We start from the raw sequence: 22,712 nt of genomic DNA on the forward strand, positions 1-22,712 counted from the left end.
CCACAGGGAAGGGTGACTCTGCCAATGATGTCATTGTCTGGCTCCTCTGGCAGCACCGTCTGATCCCCGCCCCTCGACAGCTTCCTCCCCATCCGGATGTTTAATGTTCAGTCCTGTGCTCACACAGCGTACGTGCCTGTGGGGAGGTGCCCCTGGCAGCCCCCCTGCTGCACCCACCCGGGACTCCCCGCTCAGTGTTGCAGGGGCAGGTACAGCCCTGCCACTGTGCCCTGCAGAAGTGCTCCTCCGTGACCTGTGCAGGGGACACATCACCTTCATATTGGTGCACAGAACAAAATTCATGTGGTGTGGGTGGGGATGAGGGGTTTGGAGTGTTGGAGGGGGCTCAGGGCTGGGGCAGAGGGTTGGGGTGTGGGGTGTGTGGGGTGGGGCCAGGGATGAGGGGTTTGGGGTACAGGCTGCCCAGGGGCTATGGTGGGGAGAGAGAACTCCCCCCAGCCCTCTCTCGCCGCAGCAGCTTGGGGCCGGGGGAGAGGCGCCTCCGCCCGGCCGTGGCAAGTCCGGGGCAGCTCCGCGCTGAGGCCCTGAGCCCTGCAACTGCGCAGCTTAGCCTGGTGCCAAAGCACCTCCTGTGGTGGAGCCTTTTGGATTCCCCGCTGGATTGTCGCAGGTGGCTTCCCCCTCCCTTCCCGGCTCTCATCCTGCACCCAAGGCCCACTCTCGGTGGGTGCCATCAGTGTATTGCCATGGAAATGAGGGTGATGTCAGCAGTATCTTATGACTTCACTGCTAGATGAACAGGAGGACTTGTGGCACCTTAGAGACTAACAAATTTATTAGAGCATAAGCTTTCGTGGACTACAGCCCACTTCTTTGGATGCATATAGAGTGAAACATATATTGAGGAGATATATATACACACATACAGAGAGCATGAACAGGTCTGTATGTGTGTATATATATCTCCTCAATATATGTTTCACTCTATATGCATCTGAAGAAGTGGGCTGTAGTCCACGAAAGCTTATGCGCTAATAAATTTGTTAGTCTCTAAGGTGCCACAAGTACTCCTGTTCTTTTTGCGGATACAGACTAACACGGCTGCTACTCTGAAAACTGCTAGATGAGTAGAAGGAAACAGCATGTTCAAAGAAATCTTCCCTCTTGCCCCAGATAGAATAGAGGTGGGGAGTGAGGGGCATCAGCAGAGCTGGGGGGAGCTCAGGGCTTGGCTAGCAGAGGCTGCGGGTTGGGATTGAGGGGCACCAGCAGAGCTGGGAGGGGGAGCGCAGGGCTGGGCTAGCAGGGGCTGCGGGTCATTGTTAGGGGGCTTATTCCTTCACCCTGTCACTTCCCTGGTCCTTCTCGCATGAACAGAGAGCAACAATACCCGAAGTCCAAAGGCACAAACAATTCAATGTTTATTGAGGTGAACGTTCAGCAAGCATGATTCCAGTTTCCTTCCTCAGTGTCCCCCTTCCCAGCTCTGACACCACAGAGCCATCCCTGTTCCCATTCCCTCCTTAGCAAAACAGGATTCCAATTTCCCCACCCCCATTCCCTGATCCCATTCCCCCCCCCCTTACTTCCTGATTGACTGCAGACTACATAGTAAAACTTGAGTTCTGCTTAGCTATCCCTTAACCAATCATTTTACTGAAATTTAACTAACCAATCCTAACACATTGTAACATGGTTATTTAACCAATTATATTCCACGACCTTAATTAGTTTACACCCAACAAAATTAATTATACAGCAGACAGAAACCATGCAAATAAACATACAAAACAATACAGAAGTGAGGATTTCACAACTACATCTATACAGACATAAAGGTTCTTACCAGACAGGATGCTATCAACCTAAGTTTCCTTTTACATCTTCTAGGCTCTTCCCTTTCTCTGGAGGTGACAGGAATATCAGGACAGGATTGTGTTCCGAACAGCCCAATAGCACCTTATTTCCATGTGACTAGTCTGGAATGTGAGGATGTGACCGTTCACTTCTCAGTTTATGGCTGCCTCTGCTCCTTAGCCAAAGGCCTTAGCCTAAGAACAGGGCCTCAGACTGTCACAGTGAGAAAAGGCCCTTAAACCGGCAGACAGTGATTCTGATTCTTTCTTTTATACCTCTATAACTAGCTAAGTGATAAGAATACACCTAAATTCTTAAAGTATAGGCCTTTACAGACAGGCCTGAATATCTATATCCTAACAGTCAGGACTGGGGGGGAGCTCAGGGTTCAGCTAGCAGGGGCTGCGGGTCGGGATTGAGGGGCACCAGCAGAGCTGAGAGGGAGGAGCTCAGGGCTGGGCTAGCAGGGGCTGCAGGTCGGGAGTGAGGGGCATTGGCAGAGCTGGTAGGGGGGAGCTCAGGGCTGGGCTAGCAGGGGCTGCGGGTAGGGACTGAGGGGCACCGGCAGAGCTCCATTGGAGAACTTGCCCTGCACCCATCACAGCGGAGTGCGGCAGTTGCTGGGTGCTGTTTTCTGTTGCACAACAAATACTTACAGGAAAGAACCTGCCCTTGGCAAAGTTTTGGGCAGGGGCTGGGAGCCCTTCGCAGCGCTCTCCCCTGGGGGCACGTCCCGCTGGGAGCTGCCAGCTGATGACTCACTCCGGGCCTCTCTCAGGTTAATCCCCAGAGGTTTAGTGCTGAGATGCTGCCCCTGCTCCAGCCGTCCTGGTGAGCTCTCCTGGGGCCCTGTCAGCGTGGGGAACAGCCATGGAGCTGCCTGTCCAGAGGGCAGTGGGGAGGGGTCCCAGGCCTGCAGCCCTCGGCTCCTCTGGGTTGGCTCAGAGCAGAGCAGAGAGCCTGAGGGCTGGCAGGCAGATGGACCCCTCTGGGCTGGGGCAGTGCTGGGCTCTCTGGGGGATCTCCATCCATTCAGACTCAGCCTGTGTTCTGGGCAGCTCAGGCCAGAGGGTGAGCATGGGCCTGGTTGCCGCAGGGGTTCAGGAGAAGCAGCCTGTTCGCTCCAGGGCCCCCCCTTCGCCAGCCAGCCCGCCCAGGAGCAGCTCTGCCCGCTGGGGGTAGGAATCTGGCAGAAGGGGCCCAGCTGTGCTGAGAATGGTCCTGGTGTCACAGTGCCGGCTTCCCCAGGAGATGCCTGGCTCAGTCTGGTGAGAGCCTGCAGGGAGCCAGCTGGGGCTGGTGGGACTCTGCTGCCCCCTTCTGGGCGAAGTGAGGAGTGCTCCTCAGACAGGCAGCTACTGGCCATTGGCCTGTGGCTCCGGTGATAGGGTCTGGGCTCCTGGAGCAGGAGGGGTCACGCTCTGTCCCACCAGAGAGCCCAGGCACAACCATGGCCCCCCGGCACTGCTCGACACTGGGGGTTTGTTACAAGGTCCACCCTGGCCTGAGAGCTGTAGCTTGTCCAACTGGGCAGGGCCCTGGTGTCCGCTCCTGAGCCGAGCTGCAGCTGTGACACAGCTGGCTGCAGGCAATGGGGCTCCCTGTGCAGTTACCAGGCCACCTCTCAGGATCTCCCAGTCTGGCCCACGCGGTTGCTCTAGTCGCTGTCGTCCCGTTGTTTCCAGCCCAGCACCCCCGTTCTGTGCATGCCTGGGGAGATCAGCGTGGCTCCGACGCCACCTGCTTTCCTGGGGGGCAGGCGGGAATCCCCAGCCAGTCCCAGCAGGGATCTCCAGGGAAGTTGCTAGGAGCACTGCAGAGGGGAGGGCCAGGGGTCAGCCTGGTGACTGGTTCCTCATGACCGACTGGACCCGAGCGCCCCATGCAGTGCTGTGACTGGACAGTCTCCGGCTCTAGTGCTGTGGCCTGAACCCCCTGCTGCCCACCCACCGCCCCATGCTCAGAAGAGCTGCAATGGGCTATGGATCAAACCCCAGCCCGGTGCCAAAGGCCACTCAGGAGAACTGCTGGGTCTGGGTCAGAGACCCCCGTCCTGCTTGCTCAATGCGAGAGCGCCCACTAGTGGGCAACTGTGCTAATCAGCAACGGCCTCCTGGTTGGGGGCTATTTCCCAGGGTCCTGGGTCAGGTGGAGCCTATGGCACATCAGGGGCAGTGAGCCCTGTGCATTAGCCGAGCTATCACCACAGCTTAGAGGGGGAGACACAGACAAAATAATAAATAAAAAAACAGAGAGCCGGGGCAGGGGGCACCATAAGCACCTTCTCCCCACAGCTGCTGCTCCTAGGGCACGGCAGTCCCCCCTCCCGCGCACAGTTGATCTCTGTTTCTCACGGCTCACTCCGTGCTGTGGGTGTGCGTGGCAAGGTCCGCTGCGCTCGCAGACCTGCAGGATCTCTCCCCTGGCTGCCCAGGAGGCGGTGGTGTGCAGGCCTCAGCAGCGGCTGCTGCAGGCTGGTCAGTGCCCCGTGCTCTGCCCCCACAGCTCCTTCGACCCCAGAAGATTTGCTCTGAGTGTGTCTGGAGGCAGGGGCCAGGGTGGCCATTCGATCTTTCGGTGACTCTGTCAACCGGGCCGGGCAGCTTTTCTGCTGGCTCTGCCCCCTCTGCCTCAGTAGCTGCATGGCAAGGGGGAAAGGAGGGGGAGGGACGGCAGGATGGCTGGGGCACCCCAAGGCACTCTCAAGAGCCTGAGGGTGGCACACCTTGCCCGGCCCAGATTCCCTGGCATGCCTGTTTATTTCATTGCCATGGCAAGGCCCGGCGTTGGGTCAGTGCCAGCAGACAGTAAAGGAAACTGCCCCACTCAGAGCATCTGTCCTTTCTCACCCTCTGATTCCAGCCGCAGCCCAGTCACCCTGCAGACCCCAGCCCAGGGTACCTGCCCCGATCTGACCCCTGTCCACTGGTTCATGGGGGGGCTGAGGGAGGTCGGGTGGGGTGCAGGCCAGGGAGCAGTAATGTAGTCGAGGGGAAATGCAGGGAAACGGAGTCTGCCCACTTCTCATTTGGGGACTATGGAGTTAGGCTTGGGGTAGTTTACTCCCTTCTTTTCTTATCGCTGACCCTCCTGGGGACTGCGCATGGCCTGGGGAACCTCCAGCTGCTAGCCGCCCCACAGCCTGCAGGCTGGCGTTCCCTGCCCCATGCCTCCCAGGAGACCTTCAGTGGCTCTGGCCAGCTCCCCGAGCTCTGAGCTTGTTGCTCTCCTTTCTACACAGAGATACAGCAGGGTGGATGAGCCCATCTCCAGCCGGTCCCTGCTGCCATGCCACTGGGGGAAGCCACTCTTCCTATGGAAGCTGAAGCACCTTGTGGTTCCTAATAGGGATGAATTGCTGTGATGGGCTGACCAAGCCCAGGGCTCAGCCCTGAATGCTGCCGCTAGAGGTGGGCACACGCCCTGTCTGAGGGGGCAGGTGTGCAGCAGAAAAGGGAAGAGAGACACCCAGGGCCCTTGGAGCAGCTTGTTTGGGGGTATCTTCTGCCCACTGCTGAGGGGTTTAACAGGGACTAGAAAACCCCATGTAACCTGCCTACGGAGTGCCCTCTAGTGGTAGTTCTAATTATAATACTACTAAGAACAGGAAATGCCTCTTGGACTGCACTACCCAGAATCCTCCATAGTGGGATGGGGGGGTGTCTCTGTCTGCACTTTGCTACCAGAAACCTCAAGGTGTTTTCTTCCTAAACTCCCAAAGTTCCCTGTCTGCACAATGTGCACGGGTCCCTTTTAACCCTTTTGTGTCTGGTCCCCAGAGCTCTCTTGCTCCCCTGCCTGCCTGGTGCTGGGATTCAGAGGGGGTGGGTGGGAGCTGTGAGACGTTTGGGGCTGAGATTAGGATGCTGTCTGCCTTTTGTCTGCATGCGGAAGTGGAGGCTTTCCCGACAATGGAAGGAAATGTTCCCAGGGCTGCAAGTCGCCCAGATTGCAGTCACTCGCCAGGGCTGTGTTATTGGAGGGCTGCATTGTTTGGGGCTGATAAGCTCCGGAAGCACAAGCTTAGAATGGAAGGAAGTCCCGGGGCTGCTGGGCTGGGGAGCATGTTCCCACGGTAGGGCCAGGGTGCCGGGAATCCTGGAAAGCGTGCGCTAGTCCTGCGTGGTGCTGCGGCTCAGCTGGGGGAACCGGCTCAGCCAGCCCTGAGGGGGCAGCCTCCACGGCACGGCCCTCCTACCCAAGCCATCCTGTCTGTCAGTGCGGACGCGGGTGAGATTTGCAGTTTGCTGCAGTCAGTGCTGGCGCTGTGGGCACAGAAGGGCAGGAGACGCTGGGCATTGCCCTCCCTCTGGCCCTAAGGCCACATTTCCCCAGGTGGTGAGTGCTGCTGGGGCTGCATTTGTGGGCACCCAGGCCGAGGCAGTTGGGTCCTGGTAGGAGGAGGTGCGGGGGCATCCGCAAAGCGAGCCGCAAGAACCAGGGGCAGATCTGTTCACGTGGCTGGGAGGAGCTGTATCCTGCTCAGAGCCTGAGACAACTGGCAGGGCTCAGTGGGCCAGATGCCGGGCGGCAGGGTTGCCAACCCTCCAGGATTGGCCTGGAGTCTCCCAGAATCAGCATCGATCTCTTGGTGACTATTGAAAGCAATCTGGGAGACTTTAATAGGATATTTTAAGATAATGAAATTACATCATGTTGTGGAGAAAATCTCCCAGAATAGCTTCACTCAGAGTTGGCAACCCTACGCAGGGGTCCACTGGGGGAGGCCGGCTCCCTGTCCCGCCTCTTCTGCCCACAGCCCCACCCAGGCCCCACCCTCTCCCCACTTGGTCCCCCTGCCGCCACTTGCCCAGTCCCTCCTCTCCTCCTACTCCCCCTGCAAGCTCCTCCCACCCGCCATGTCCCTCCACCCCCACAGGGTGGGGGAAATGAGGAGGGATGCAGTGGGTGGGTGGGGGGTCTTGCAGGGTCGAGGGGGTGAGGAGGGACGTGGTGGGTAGGGGGGTCTCGCGGGGACGGGATGGAGGGGAGGAGGGACCCGGTGAGTGGCGGGGACCTCCGGCGTGGGGGGTGGAGTGGAGGAGATGAGGGATAGCCGGCGGTGGGGGCCTCGGGGAAAGGGTGGAGCAGGGATGGGAAGAGGCGGAGCGCAGGCCAGGCATACAGCAGTGGAGCCTTAGCCTCCCCTGGCCTGTTATACCCACCACCCACACGCAGGGACACTGCTCTGAAGCTGCTCCAGGATTTCTAGGAAATGCCAGGCCAGGTGCCCCCGATTCAGCATTCACCGGGCGGGGAAGGGCTGAACTGCCCCTTGGGAGCATGGGCTTCCCTGTGGCTTTCCCGGGTCTACATCGTGAGACCCTCCCTGATGTGCCCACAGCTGTGGCCAGGATCAGGCCCTGGTTCCCAGACTGCCCTTTGGGAAGAGGAGCCACGTGGCCCTCCCTGTAGCATGGATTAAGAGCTGCTTCCCAGCAGGGCATGTGAATTCCTAGATTTTCAAGGGCAGAACTGTGCTGTCATCCTTGAATTCGTTATTAATGTGGCCTGGGGTTACCCAGGCCAGCCCCCTCGCGCTGTTAAATATTGGCACGTTAGCTTTGCCTGTCCTCTGGGACTTGCCCCATGTTCCAAGATGTATTAAAAGTCACCTCCAGCGATTGGCAGCCAGCTGTTGGCGGGTCCTGCTTAGGCCACGCTGTGGTCCTGATGGCTGGAGCACGGCCGGGCCTCAGGGCTGCTACACTCCATCCCCTGCCCCCCTCTGGGGTCACACGCCGGCCGAACGGGATGGCTACACATCGGTGCTCTGCGCCAAGCTGATGTGCTGAGGGGAGAAAGGCAAAGCCAGCTCCCTGGGAAAGCCCAGCTGATCCTCAGAGAGATCTCCCAGGACTTCCAGGGCCCTGAGTGACAGGAGCTCCCGCAGAGGCTGCTGACCCTCCGCAGCGTGTGGAGGCTGGGGAGGGCTGGGACTAGCCCTAGGGCTGGCTTGGCTGACACCTCCAAGCTCTGCTAGCAGCTGGACCTGCCTCTCCGGCCTCCTCACCTGATGCAGCTGCAGGCTCCTCATCTGTGCCCCTGCCTCAAGATGGGCTGCTGCTGCCCAGGCTTTGCATGGGAAGAGCTAAGTAAGCAGGACCTGGCCTGGGGCTCCATGGATTTCACTGGGGAGGTGCCCGCCGCAATGAGGAACCAGGCCACAGAGCCCCCACCCTGAGCAGCGTGCGCTTTGCAGCAGATGTGGCCGTGACTCTCTCCCTGCCCCAGTGGTGAGCGGGATGGTGTGCATTTCCCAGAGCTGGTTTTCTCGGGCAGGAGTTCGTTTTCTTAGCTAGCGCATTGCAAGGCCCTCCCAGCCATGCAGAAATAGCCGAGCTGGAACAGGGTGCAGTGGTGAGTTCTCCAGGGTGCCTGGTTTGAAATAGCAGGATTTCTACAATTGGATCCCTTAGACTAGTGCCTGCACAGCTGGGACCCCTCATGTACCAGGCCCCAGTCCCGCTCCTGTTGTCAGCAGGAGTTTTACCACTGACTCCAAGGGGAGCAGGATTGGGCCTCAGTGTGCTTATTCCAAGGCTAATTTAAATATATGCAGGTTCCAGAGGCTGCTGCTCTTGTCTTTACCTCAAGGAGAGGGAAGTGGGTGAGTGGGCTGCTGACACATCTGGGCTTTTGCTAGCTTGGCTGCGTCTGCACAGACAAGGATGGACTGAGTGCAAGTTCTGCTTCTGCCGTCTCCTTAACACCGTGTAACTGCGGCTGTCACACAGGGCTGAGGGCAGGGCAGCATGCTGGACCTAGGTTCACTGGAACTTTGGGGCCCCGTTACCCCACCCTGTGGCCATCCTTAACGCAAGCCCAGTCCTCTACTTTGCCATGACTGTTCGGTCGTTCTGACTGGGGTGAATCTGCCTGGCTGGCCTGGGCGAGGCTTTGCAATGCAGCATCTCCTTGGAAAGCTTCGGGGAATGCATCCTTTAGTTACGGGACCTTTGCTCTCCCTGGCCCCCGGTATTCGGATAAGATCAACACACACGGGACTTACAGCTCTGCTCATCATGGCTCCCAGTGCTGAAGGGCTAGTCTGGCTGTATGTGATGAAGCTTCTCAGGGGTTAGATACACCTGGCACAATACTGATACCACGTCCTCCCAGGACTGCAAGAAAGGCTGTCTCCATGTATCGCTCCAGGGACGGAACAACTCCAATATCTTGTTCATGCAGCAGCCTACCTGGTATCATCAGAAGCCCCTGGAGCTTCTAGGTGTGCTGTGATCTTTGCAGCAGGTTCTTGCGGGGAGGAGACAGTGGTCCCTGGTGAGAGAGCAGTGTGGTGTGGAAAAGCAACAGACGGGGTGAAGGGCTGAGCCCCCACCCAGCCCACAGGAGGTGCTTGGCTGTTCCCAGGAGCTGTGTTTCAGTGGCTGTGAATTCACCCCTTACTGCAGAGCTGGGTTCGAAAATCTCAGCTTCATGACCTGAGCGTACCCCTGAGTCTGCAGACAGCCTGTAACCCCAGCTCTGATAGCTGTCTCCTGCCCCATAGTGTCAATTGCAGTTAACCAGACCTAATGGTGACTGTTTAAATGTCAGCATTAACTACTTCACCGCTGATCATTTTAGCAGCAACATCCAGCTAGCATGCTTCTCCCCGGTCTCCCCGGCTGCCTTCTCACAGCCGTCCGAACTTTGCTACAATCCCTGTGCTGGCTCCTCGGGGCACAGCAGCCACCTCAGCCTCTCCGCAGAGCGCTGGGAGCTGGCAGCACGGCCGGGTCTGGCCCGCTAACGGGTCCGTGCTGGAGGTAGGGAAGGACTGACAGTGACGGTGCCTGTTGGGTCATTTGCTCACTTCCACCTGCTCCTGACCTTCCTTCCAGCGGCAGGGCCTGCCCCGGGGCCAGAGGGCTGAGAGGCCTGGCACTTCCCTTTGGGCCGGGGGGGCTGTTCCAACCTCTGAGGCCTCTCACCTCAGCCCCCCGATGAACTTCCTGTGCTGGGAGGTGTGCGTGAGAGATCTTGGGTCTGGCCTGCACCCTGACTGGGGCCCCTATGAGCTGAGGGAGGGGTCAGCAGACCTGTTGGGGCGTGGGGAGGAAGAGGCCTGTGGCATAGGGAGGTGTCAGGAAGCTTGTTGTAGTGGTGGGGTTGTGGTGCGGGGACGGTTGTTGGGGTGTGTGTGGCAGAGGCTTGTTGTGTGGGGGATTTCATTTGGTGGGGGGCAGAGGCCTATTGTGGTGCGGGGGTGGGGCAGAGGTCTGTTGTGGGGAGGGCAGAGGCCTGTTGTGGGGGGTGTCAGGAGGCCTGTTGTGGTGCGGGGGTGGGGCAGAGGTAGGGTTACCATATGCCCGGGTTTCCCCGGACATGTCCGGCTTTTGGGTCTTTAAATGGCCATCTGGGGGAAATTTGTAAAAAGCTAAAAATGTCCGGGATTTCCCCCCGGACGGCTATTTAAAGACCCAAAAGCGGCTGACAGGGCAGCCGCGCTGGCAGAAAGCGGTACTGGGAGCAGCATGGAGCGGCCGCGAGAGGTGGGTGTGCGGGTCGTGGGCTACTCTGCAGCACTGCCCACCGCGGGGCTGGGGCTCTCCCGGGGCTCTGCCCTGCATGCGCCCAGCACCCCCGGGGCTGCTCCTGCCTCCCCAGGCTGGCCCCAGATCCCCTCCCCCGGGGCTTTGGGGTCCTGCTGCAGCTTGTGCCGCTCTGCCTCCTCCGCAGGGCAGGGAGCCCCAGGGGGTTGAGGCCGTGCCACCCCTTCCCCAGCTTCCCCCTCACTGCTCTGCCGGGTCTGTTCAGCCCTCGGCACCACCGGGTCCTGCCCTGCCTCAAGCAACCCCCCCTACCGTGGGGCAGCCCGGCCTTGGGGGACTGGGGGAGCCGCAGGAAAGCCCCGCCTGGAGCTGGTGCAGGAGACGAGCGGGGCTCTCAGCCCAGGCTCCGGCATCAGCCTGCAGTGGGGAGCGGAGCCACCCCCTGCCGGCTCGGCTCAGCCCAGCCCCGCTCTTAAAGGGACACGGACCCAGGCTCGGCCTGGCCCAGGGCACGTGGGGGTGTCACCTCACTCCCCACCTGGGGGGGCCCGGCGACAGGGGTGCTCGGCACGATAGCTTCCCCCGCAACCCCCATAGTCAGCTTCTCTGCAGCTTACCTGCTGCCTGCCTGCCTGCCTGTTTCAGGCTTTCCGCGAACATTTGATTCGCAGGAAGCAGAGGAGGGGGAGGAGCAGGGGGTGGAGCGTTCAGAGGAGGGGGCGGAGTTGGGGCGGGGACTTTGGGGAAGGGGAAGAGTTGGGGCAGGGCTGGGGCCCCTTGGAGTGTCCTCTTTTTCCAGGTCTGCAATATGGTAATCCTAGGCAGAGGCCTGTTGTGGTGCAGGGGTGGGGCAGAGGCCTGTTGTGGTGGGGGTGTCAGGAGGCCTGTTGTGGTGCAGGGGTGGGGCAGAGGCCTGTTGTGGTGGGTGTCAGGAGGCCTGTTGTGGTGCAGGGGTGGGGCAGAGGCCTGTTGTGGGGGGTGTCAGGAGGCCTGTTGTGGTGCGGGGGTGGGGCAGAGGCCTGTTGTGGGGGGTGTCAGGAGGCCTATTGGGGCATGAGGGGGCAGAGACCGGTGGTGCGGGGGTGGGGCAGAGGCCTGTTGTGGTGTGGGGGTGGGGCAGAGGCCTGTTGGGGCATGAGGGGGCAGAGGCCTGTTGTGGTGCGGGGGAGGGGCAGAGGCCTGTTGTGGTGTGGGGGTGGGGCAGAGGCCTGTTGGGGCATGAGGGGGCAGTGACCGGTGGGGCAGGGGGGAGTGGGGGACTCTCTGTCCCTCCAGTGGCTGGCAGGGGCTGTGGCCATTCTTTGCTGCATGGTTGCCCCTCCCCAGACCAATCACGGGGCAGAGGGGCTGGTATCCCCAGCCCTGCACCACCTCCACCCTCTGGGCGCTCCCTGCCAGCCAGCGTCGCTCAAGGGCAGCCCCTTCCCAGCATGGTGGAGAGGCCTGTGGCGCTGCGTAGGGATGAAGCTGGCCGGACCTGGGCCAGGCCTGACCCTGAAAGCGTGACCAGATGAGCTGCGCGCTGTGCTTTGCACCACCCTGGAGGATGCTGGAGCTGGTGGGGACCCTCTCACTGTGCCTGGGACAGCCGCTGCCCCAGGCCGCCTGCACTGTGTGTTTGACCTGCACCCCAGTCCGAGGAGCCGGCTCTTGGCTCAACAGTCTTTGGGGCGGGCCAGGGATCTGCGCAGAACTCATGCTCGCCTCCCCATGCTCACAACGTCTCTGCTGGCAAAGGCTCCTTCCCCCTGCCTGGCTAGAGGAGCCTCCAGCCCCTGGACCACAGGCCCCAAAAGCCTTGCCAGTGGGAGCGGGAGGCACGCAGTGCCCCTTGGGGGCGCAGGGCACACACTGGCACCATGATGTAGACAGTGTTTTTGTATTTCCCCCTGCAGCTCAGCGGAACAGACAACGAGTGCAGCTGTGAGGATGGGGATGAGGCCTCCTGCAAGAAAAGGAGCAAAAACTTGTAAGTGGCACGCGAGGTCAGGGTCAGAGCGTTGTCCCACCTGTGCTGCGTGGGTGGCTGCACTGCCCCCAGGATGCCACTCGGGTCTTACGCTGTGATCTGTCTGTGTTTGAAATAACGAGACTGTGTTCTGTCTGGGCTGGGGCACTGGTGGGCCGGACAGAGCTCTGCGGCTGTATGACCATCGCTTCCTTGCCCTCAGTAACACGGTGGGAAGGGAGTGGTTGAGACAGAACGCAGTAAGATCTCCCTTTAGATTCGTAGCTAAAGGCTGACTATCCTTGAAGGAAACTGGACCTCCCCAAGGAGTGTGTGGGAGTGCATACTGGAGGCAGTGTGCAGGGCCGGTAGCAAACAGCTAGGGTAGGGATGGGAGATGTTAGGGGCTCGTTTCTTTCTTGATGGGTTTCTCATAGGCCCTCTTGCTGCTGGGGCCCGTGGAACACAGGATTCCCTGGGCTGCAGGGAAGTAGAGGTCAGAAAAAGGACATTTAGAGTGAGTGAAACTTGAGCTGGGGCCTCCTTCCTGCTGGCCCCATGCAGGGAGAGGACAAGGAAGCTTGCAGCTGCTGCTGTTAATATCCCAGGGAGGACCCAGGCCTGTAAGAACTGCTAAGGACTCCCAGCAATGAATGCAGAAGAATGAGGCAGGCCAGTGAGGGAAGCTAACCAGGCTGGTCTAGAGCTGAAACCCAAACCCGTCCCCCTCCCCCCACCCACACACCTACCTTTTCAGGTTTGCAGCCATGCTGCAAGCTGAGCTGTAAGTGTTACACGTCACACAAGTGTGCCCTGAGTGTGGACCCTTGCACAGAAACATTGGTTGCGGCTCTAGTTCTTACATGTGCAGACAGTGCCGTGGGAAAAGAAGCCTAGGATGCACTTATGATCATCACCGTTACAGGTTTGTTTTGGGAAAACTGCCTTGCATTTGAAAAGCAAAGGTGTGACCAGATGCACACTATAACAGGCCTGGCAAATGGGCTCTGTCCTCCTTAACCATCACTTGGGGCAGCCACAGAAACCTGGGGGGTGAGGGGGGAGGTATTAGTGCCACGTGTGGTGTGGATGGAAAGCTACCGTGTGAACAGCCACAGGTGGGGAAGTTATCTGCCTGGTTACCGGAGGTGTGTACATTGGGTAACTGACGCAGCCATAAGGGGTCACTTCAGTGGGCAGTGCTCTTATCCCAGGGGTGCCCATCTCTTCGCAGGGCCTCCGGAGGTAGGGAAGCATCAACAGCCACCGGACACTCCTTCCTCCCCTGCAGGCTTCCACCATGGGGACTTGGCTAGTTGTTATTGTGCGGTGTGGTTTAAATGTAGCAGTACATGGGAGTGCCACTAGGGGGCAATGTTGCCACGTGGGGTGGGGAAGCAGGCACTGCAGTGGAAGGGTTCAGGTTTTTGCATTTTTGATTATTTCCTCCTGACAGTTGAATGTAAAGCCAGTCCTTCACAATCCGCTTTTCATGCTCCCCGCTCTGCGGGCAGAGCAACAGGACCTTGCCCCACCGCTTTGCACAGGCTGGGAGAGGCCAGCTCAGATGAGTGCGGCTGGGAAGGAAGACGAGGATTCAGACTAGTGAAGCTTCCCATTTTAGACGAGTCTCAAGGGCAGCTGCAGAGCCGTGCATCTGTTCCTCACCTTGGGACAGCGGCAGATTCACTGTGGAGCGTCTCAGCGCTGTGCTGCCCTGCTATTGGTTGACTAGCTCGTTTGCAGTCAGTCCATGTGGAGTATTTCTGGTGCCGGCCGCTGAGAGCTGGCACTCTGCTCTCTTCCCCAGCCCAGGGCACACCTCTAGCCATTGCTCGCCCACAGACGCCTCCCAATGTACCACACCATGGTGGACTTTTCAGAGAAGTACCTGGAAAGGTAGGATTTCTTCCCCAGTTGTGGGTGGTGGCCCAGAGCCCAGGAGGGCAGAGGAATTGACGTGATGCTGTTTGCTGTGGTCTTTGTGTGTGTGCGGGTGCTGGAGGTGGCATTGCAGCAGTGCCAGGCAGGCTGGCATGCAGTGGGTGGCTGCACTGCACGGGCACTGAGAGATGGGGTGTAGGGCTGCTGTGAGGAGCTGACAGATGCCCAGGCAATGAGAATCTCTGACCCTCTCTCTTTTTCTTCAATGAATGGTAGAACTTCACTTTCAGACTTGCGAGACTGTCCTAAACCAGACTATCCGGGGCATGACTGCTTCTATGTCCTCGTGGTTTTGAAAAGAGTTGCTAGCCCCAAAATCAAAGAGAAAAGAGTTTTCTTACAAGCTGTCACTTTTGCTGCTATGTTCCATAAGGCGAATAATCCACTGGGGACCCGGCAGCTCAGTTCTGTGGATTTTTCCAGCTGATGCAGCCTTGGTGATGGTGAGGGCTGTTTCTGTTGTGTGTTTGCAGTTATGTGCAAGGAAAACAAAGGACAGTTGTCTCTTGCAGTTAGTAAATGTGGAATCTCATCAGGTGTTGTTTCTTTGCATGTGCTCGATAGAAAAGTCACCTGGAGCTGTCTCGAACTGCTTAGTCTCAGGCAGGAGAATACAGAGCTGTTTATAGCCAGAGATTTGCACTATGCTGATATGTAGGTATTTGTGCATGGTTATGTTCACATGCTCTCTGTATGTGTGCTTGTAAATACCAGAGTGCTTGTAACCTTCTCAAGTACACTGCCAATGCAAACGGCAGGGGATGATTTTGCAGAGGAATAACCACTGAGTTACTAAGTTAAGAACATGGCTACAATTGTGGGTTTGAGATGTGTAGGGTTGTGTGGCTCTCTCTTGGAAAATGGCACTCAGGCATTAGCATTCCTGGGAGTGCTGTAATAGGAGACAGATGGCATTTGAGGGCTAGATTCCTTGTTTAGACCCTGTTTTCCCACGTTGCTTTCTGACTGATACTTGGCAAGTGTCCGAGTCACTGCCCAGCCTTGGCCACTGCGAGCTCCATTCAGCAAGGCGCTGAGCACTCTAACCTCTATCCTGCAAAGTATTTAAACACGCGCCTAACTTTAGGTGCCCGACGAGGCCCTTTGAAGTTAATGGACATCACAGGAGCTTAAAGCCAAGTATGTACATACGTGTTTGGCTGATTGGGGCCCGAGTGCGCAGCTCCCTGTAGGGCTGAGCGCTAAGCCACCTGTCATTCAGACAAGAGACCCATTTTCCAGGAGAGTCTCTTCTCCGAGTCCCTGTCCTGGGCTGGAGAGCCTGTGGCTTGGGTGGTGGCCAGGTCCCCACCAGGCCATTCTGGGCCATGATCCCCTGAGCATTGGATTCTCTCTGCCATTGCCTAGCCACTCTCCGCAGTGACTGGGCAGATGTGCTGCTGCTTAGTGGCTACTGTCCTGTGCTGACCCACTGGGGACTCCCCAAGCTGCCATCTGCACAGCTAGACGCCTGCACCATAGTCAGGGCTTGGGAGACTCTGGGAAGAGGGAGTGTGTCTAGGACAGCTCAGGAAATACAGTGCCGATGGGCGCTGTGCAGAGCCCTTGGACAGAACACACAGCCCTGGCTCCGGCTGCTCGGTTACTTGCCTTTTGTTATCTGCATGGGACAAAGACCTAGCTTGTGCCTTGTCCTGAGGGCAGGCAGGTGGCAGAGAGATGGGTGGGGAAAGTGTCACAAGGGCCTGGATCTCCTCCACTGGCAGGGACGGCCTTTGCTTCGGTGCAACAATCCCCTCCCTGAGCCACCCTGCAAATCAGACCCACACCCTGGGCCGCGCAGTGTGCCACATGACCGGGCCATGCTGGTGCTGAGCCTGGAGATCACCCCCCACCCTGGGCTAGTGCTTCCCACTCCATGCCCTCCCCAGCATGGCTGCATGGGCCTGTCAGCTTTAACCGGACAGCCCAGCAGTAGTTGGCTAAAGCCTGTTCAACTCAAGGCGGCCTTGGCCTTAGTTTAGAAACTACCAATCAGTGGTTTGTATAAATGGCTGCCGAAGTCCTCTCTGGCCTTCCCAGGGCAGAGTGTATGTAAACCCCTGTGGCCCATGCACAGCTCTAGGACTTTCCCTGTCTCTCTCCCGTGGGGAGGTTGCATAGAATCAGAGACTCTCAGGGTTGGAAGAGACCTCAAAGCAGGACCAACCCCAAATAAATCACATTGCACATGGAGTGAACAGCTGGGAGGGTTAGCTGTTTTCCCTAGCCAAGTCCAGCAGTTCTCCACCGACTCCCCATGTCCCTCCCTGTGATCTACCCAGCACCACGGTGAGCCAAGCCCCTGGCTGCCCTGAGGACTTGTGTAACTCAGGCAAGTCGATGTTTGAGTAAGGGCAACAAGCTCAGGCCCTTTCACACAGATCTTGGCTGCCCCAAAGCCCTTGCGGTGCTCTTGCTGGAGGCTAATGCCACATCTGCATGGCTGTCTCTGCCTGTTCTGGGTGAGGGCCCTGTGCTTTGCCAGCCCTCTGGTGCCCCGGCATTCCTGAGGATGCCTGCACTCTATAAATAGCTCCTCGTAAATCCCTGCCTGCCTTTCCCCGCTCTTGCAAAGCCCCACTGTCCTACCGCAGGGCTGCCTTTCCCACCTTCCTTTGGTTGCCACAGCAACCGGCTGCGGAGTCGTCAGGAACAGCTGCAGCCCCTGTGCCGGGCTGTGCGCAGCTGGCGCTGACACCGCCCTGACTCAGTCACTCCGCGGAGCGCTCCCCGCTCCTCCGGCCTGGTCCCTCCCACTTCCTGGCTCGCTGGCCCCGGGCGAGAGCGCAGCGCAGAGCTCTTGCAGCCTCTGGCCAGGCCGGTCGCTCGCCGACCTGCTGCCAGCCGGGGAGCTGCACTCCAGGCTCGGGGTCCCTCCGTGGGCTCGCTGCCTGGAGAGGGGGCACTGCCCGAGGCAGGGCTGACTGGCAGCCATGCCCTTCCTCCGAGACCTCTCCAAGCCCCAGCCCCTGGAATTCCACTCGGACATGCTGCTGGGCATGCCCCGGCCACGCAGCGGGAACCTGCCGCGCCGGCACACCATGAAGGAGTAGGTGTTGGTGTGCGCTGGGACATGCAAGGGAGGGCTGCACCTGGCTAGGCTGGCCCCCGGCTGCTCCGTCTCTCCTGCTTCGGGCCGTGCGGGAAGCTCTCGCACTGTGCCCTAAACTTGCTCAAGTCCTTGAGCAGTCAGCCACCCTCTGGCAGCAGGCTCCAGCAACAACTGCCTTGAGTGAGAACATGGGGCCGCTGCTCTGGGTCCCTGTCCCCAGCCCTCACCACCCTGGGCACTAAAACCTGCTCTTCTCTCTAGGGCCAAAGACATGAAGAACCGACTGGGGATATTTCGACGGCGAAACGAGTCTCCAGGAGCCAACCCCATCAGCAAGCTGGACAAAGCAATGAAATCCCTCAAGTAGGTACTGGTGGTGGGAGGCACCGGGCTGCCAGAGCTGCTCTGCTGGGCCCTCTCTGAGTGAGGGTGTGTGTGTGTGTGTGTGTGTGTGTGCGTGCCTGCACGCAGCACTGTGACACCTCCACACCACAGGGGGCTTAGAATACAGGCTGCCATGGGAGCAGCCGCACTGACCGGGTGTCCCCAGGACACCCAGCACCCAGCCAGGAGGGCAGGAACAGCCCCACTGCCCCAAGTCCCAGGCCATAGCCTGACCTAGAGGGCTGGATTTTAAACTTTTGTGCTCTGAGTGGGTGCCAGCTGCTGTCCCCCGCCCATGGCAGCAGGGGGCAGGCTGCCTTGGCTAGCCAGAAGGTCTAGATGTTAAGGCCCCAGTGGACAAGTCTGACCCTCCGGTCTGACCTCCTGCCTCACAGAGGCCAGAAAACCTCCCCCAGTGCGTCCTGCTCCAAGCCCCATGACCTGTGGCTGAGCTACCGCGCAGCTTCCGAAAGGCACCGGGCTCAGCTGAAAGCTCCGGCACAGCTGCCCCGCATGGATTATTGCCCACCCGTCAGCTAGGGCATTACGCAGATCTGTGAGCCGGGAGGGACAGGTGCCCCCTGCACAGCGCCCCCCGGGTAGCCCCTCGGAGAACAACTCCCTCTCCTGCCCCGCTCACTCATGGCAGGGCTCCCCAGGAGATGCTGTCTGTGCTCAAAGCCCTGGCTCTGGAGGGCTGGCCCCTGCTATCCCGGGCTCAGTGCAGAGGGACTGGGAGCTGGTCCAGCGGTAGCTAACACCAGGAACTGAGCTCCCTCCTGAGCCCAGTCTGGGGCACCAGCACATGCTCAGACACGCAGGAGGACCCAACTAGCCACCAGAGCACTACTTGTGTCTGATTCTCTCCTGCCCCACCCTGGGCTGGCAGAGCACCTCGCCAGAGCCCATTGTCTGAGCCTGAGACAGGGTGGAGAGAGGCTGCTTAGCTCTCCCCTGCTCAGAGTGACTGCCTAGCTGGGGGGTGCCGATGCTGAGTCTCTGCATGCTGGGGAGGGGGTGGTGATGTCTGGGGGGGTCAGTGCAGCTGCTGCTGTTCAGCCAACGCGGGCAGCCCAGGAGCCAAGAGCACAACTTTGCCTTGCCAACGAACGGCCCCTTCCATTGCAGGCCGACCCCGGAGGAAGCTCTCAAGTGGGGGGAATCTCTCGAGAAACTGCTGCTGCACAAATGTAAGTGTTTGCTCCCCCCCCTCCGAGTTTGGGGGGTGACGTGCCAGCCCTGAGCTCTCCGCTGGCAGAGCAAGATTGCGATTCCCTCTGGGGGCTCCCATGCCAAGTGCTCCGCGTGGGGCTGAGGCACTCCCCTTCCCTCTGGTCCCTGTGGGGCTGGGGAGCAGGCCAGGCCCTGGAGGGCATCGTGTTCTCGAGGGACAGCACTTCAATTCCAGCCAAATGAGCCGAGTAGTTACTTGATTCTTCCTCTTTGGAGAAATGGCAGTGCTAGAAATTCCACCTCCTCCCTTCCCGGGCCGGTCGGACTGAGTCCCAGTGCAGAAGCTAGGCTGGGGGAGACGGGTGTTACTGGATGGTTTGGGAGTGACAGGGTCTGTGGGTCCTGTGATCTGTGCCCAGCTCTGTCCCTCTCCACTCTGTGTCTCAGGTTCCCCTCTGGAACGGGAGACAGGGATATCTCTCCATCTCCTGTCGGAGTTGGGAGGGGAGGTCAGTAAGGTGTGAAAAGCACTTTGAGAAGCTTGGATGGAAGGTGCTCTAGGAATGCAAACTTCTGCCATTTCCTGTCCTAAAATGGTGTCATGGCCACATAACGGTCCCTGCATTCCACCCCAGAGGTGGCTGCATTTCCACATACACACACCTGCAGACACTGCACCGCCCCACAGTGCTGGGGTGGGCCCTCCCAGCTGAAGGCACCGTTTGATGGAAAGAGGTGTCCATTCCCCTCCCCTCCCCCCCCCCCCGGGCTCAGAGGAGATGCTTGTTGCTGTGATACTGGCTGAGAGCTGGCCATTCAGCGTGGCCCAGCTCCTTGTTGACATGGAGCGGATCAGGCCGATGCCCAGACCCGTCTGCGGTTCTCCGCACTGAGATGAGGCGCTTGCCTCAGTGCGCTAGTGAGGGCACCGTGCAGGGACACTCAGTGTGCTTCTCACATCAGAGCAGCTGCAGCCCAGCCTTCCTGTCCCTGGCAGGACTTTGCGGGGGGCAGGAGACATTACAACTGACTCCCAGTCTCAGCCCTTCCCCAGCTCTCCGGCTGCGATAGCATTTCCAGCTCAGAGTGTAGACATCAGGTGGAGGGACTGGAATGAAGGATGTCTCCCCAGGCATGTTTCCCTCAGGGCAGAGGGAAGAGTTTGCCAGGAGGGGGTGTCAGTGGGATCCCAGAGGGGCTGTGCTTTCTGAGGGTGCCTGGCAGAGGCTGGCTGCTGGGGCCTGGCAGTAGAGCCGTGTCTCTGCTCCCCACAGATGGGCTGGCTGCCTTCCGGGCTTTCCTGCGGACAGAGTTCAGCGAGGAGAACCTGGAGTTCTGGCTTGCGTGCGAGGAGTACAAGAAGATCAAATCCCAGTCCAAGATGGTATCCAAGGCCAAGAAGATCTTTGCTGAGTACATTGCTATCCAGTCATGCAAAGAGGTAACGGGGCATGCCGCACGACCTGCTGCACCTGGGGAGGGGCGGTTCCCAGCTCTCTATTCTGCACAGCATGTTGCTCGGGGTCCTGGTGCATGATGCCAGCTGTCAGAAGGGCAGAGAGCACAGGAGACCATGCAGTCGGGGGGGACTGTGTGCTGGGGGATGGAGAGGCGCCAGTTGGTGCCTGCTCTGGAGATAATGGCCAGGGCCCCTTGGCAGGCGTGAGGCCCTGGGGGTAGGAAATGGGCATTTGTACAGTTTGAGGCTGGCGGCTGGCTTCAGGGTGGGCTCGAATTCCAGGGAGCCTCAGTTTGCCAATAGACGCCCACACCGGCTAGAGGGTAGCATCCAAAAACATTCATGGCCTGATGTCAGTGTTGCTGAGTCAGCTCTGGGGGGGCCTGGCCTATTAGCATCACCTTGTCACCCTGTAAAGTGCTGCTGGTGGCTGGGAGGTGCCCTAATGACACCCATTAAATGATCCCTCCATGGCTCCCGTTTCGGAGAGATCCAATGACTGGTTTGTGCCTGGTCTCCCCTGCTGAAGCCCTTCCCAAGTGGGTGATGGTGCCCTTTGGAATGGCGCTTGAGTGATGCGTAGGCCAGGCTGGAAAGGCTCCCCATTGAGAGCCAGGTGTCTGCTGTGCATGGCTAGATGGGGACGCAGCTGACGGGGACTGTCCCTTGTCCCTCTGCAGGTGAACCTGGACTCCTACACACGGGAGCACACCAAAGAGAACCTGCAGACCATTACCCGGAGCTGCTTCGACCTCGCTCAGAAACGGATCTATGGGCTCATGGAGAAGGACTCTTACCCCCGCTTCCTCCGCTCGGAGTTGTATTTAGACATAATTAACCAGAAGAAATCCAGCCCCCCACTGTAGATCCCAAGGACTCTGTCTGGGGCAGACTGGGAGCTGTATGTTTACATGAATTCGACTGGGGCGGTCTCCCCTGAGCAGCCTGCCTTTCTGCTGGGATTCACACCCATGGAAGCCATAGCTCTGTAGCCAACGGACGCGTGGACAGGCCAAGGCAGCGAGCTAGAAGCCAAGGGGGCTGGAGAGCCGAGCAGTCTGGTACTGTTCCACTGTACCGTTCCTCAGGATCTTGCCATCTCACCGGTACGACGCCCTTTGCCATGGCTCGGGGGGAGCTCCCACGAGACTACTGTGAAGCACTGGCCTGAGCTTTGTCTCTTGTTCTGGGGGGTAATAAGTCGGTGGGCAGTGAGGCTTTGGGGCGAGGGGAAACCAGCAAGAACCGGCTTCTTGCCTCAACAAGAGACACTGAACTGGACCAAACCCCTTTCCGTGGCGTTGCTGTGCTCCCTTGGCCCTGCAGAACTCGCACTTGGCCTTGATCACGGGCCAGAACGGCACTTCCTTTGTCTGTCTGTGACCATGCGCCCCTCAAGCAGCAAGAGCCAGTTCCTCCCCCATGCCCACCACACTCCTCTCGGTTTATTTATTGACCTCCTGTAGCTGGACGCATTGCTGTGTAATAGGAACTCCTTGCATCCTTTCCTTTGTTCATTTACAAGTGCAATATTTCTGCGTGTCTTGGAGTCCCGCAGTGGAATGGACGGCCATCTCTTCTAAGAGTGTGTACAACGTTTTCGAACTCGATGGGTTTTATTTGACAAACTCTGTGCTCCTAGCAGCAGGCCGCTGGGAGAGTCTGGGTGTATATATAGTTCCGTGACAACGGAGGGTTTGATTGTGTAGATAAACAGCTGTGTGAATCAGACACTCTCACTGCTCTGGATGACGATGTCGTGGTCTGGGAAATGTGGCTTCGTGCCGGATCTGACGGAGTTGGACAGGATGTCTTGCGTCTAAGTGCCCAGTTTACAACGCAAAGCATCTCTGCAGCTAACAAAAACATGTTGAGGTCATGGTTATAGTGTAAATAAAAGGAGAATATAATTTCTTGTACCTGCCTTTTCTTCATGGGTTGTTTCTTTAAACAGCTGGCCACTGTAATATGAACTGGGACCACAAACCCAGGTGAGCCTGCTCTCTTTGCCCAAACAATGGCTCCAAAGCCAGCAGGGCTGAGTTTCCTCAAGCGTGAAGTTCCTCCAGGAAGGACTCGTGTTTCCACCTAAAGAAAAGTCAGCAAAAAATCTTGTTCCATAAGACTCAGCATCTTTTCCATAGGTGTGAAAAATTAGTTCACACTGCAGGCTGATTCCAATCCACTTCTGCTTGGGCGTGGCCTAAATGGACCAATCGACCACTGCTTGGGTGTGGCCTAAAGGGCCTAACCTGGTTCCAGATTTAGCTCTTGTAAAAGACAAGCTTTTCCTTCCAACCCCCAGGAGCAGTAGGGCCATTTCCAGGATTTTTTTTAAAAACCAAACTACTCCCCTGCAGTGTTTGTAACCCGAACATTGCAGCACAGGGCCAGGACCTGAGAGCCAGGAAGTGGAAACGACCAGTCACCCAA

The 22,712-nt window shown here is 58.6% G+C and overlaps 1 protein-coding gene across 22 annotated transcripts in view; it reads left to right on the top strand.

Moving 5' to 3' along the window:
* RGS3 (regulator of G protein signaling 3) overlaps positions 1-22,189 on the top strand; it is a 204,835-nt gene extending 182,646 nt beyond the window's left edge. For 17 of the 22 annotated variants that reach the window (XM_065572233.1, XM_065572234.1, XM_065572231.1 and 14 more), the window contains 5 exons: positions 12,212-12,285; positions 17,525-17,626; positions 18,776-18,837; positions 20,095-20,261; positions 20,960-22,189. In XM_065572233.1, the coding sequence (XP_065428305.1) occupies positions 12,212-12,285; positions 17,525-17,626; positions 18,776-18,837; positions 20,095-20,261; positions 20,960-21,145 (591 nt within the window). In that variant the 3' untranslated portion in view covers positions 21,146-22,189. Of the gene's footprint in view, positions 1-11,054; positions 11,128-12,211; positions 12,286-12,317; positions 14,164-14,183; positions 17,261-17,524; positions 17,627-18,775; positions 18,838-20,094; positions 20,262-20,959 lie in introns of those variants that run through there. The other 5 variants (XM_065572247.1, XM_065572248.1, XM_005295621.4 and 2 more) reach the window with 5 other exon arrangements.
* Positions 22,190-22,712: the final 523 nt, after the last annotated feature.

The sequence above is a fragment of the Chrysemys picta genome, chromosome 18 (assembly GCF_011386835.1).
Source record: "Chrysemys picta bellii isolate R12L10 chromosome 18, ASM1138683v2, whole genome shotgun sequence".
Classification (NCBI taxonomy): Eukaryota; Metazoa; Chordata; order Testudines; family Emydidae; genus Chrysemys; species Chrysemys picta.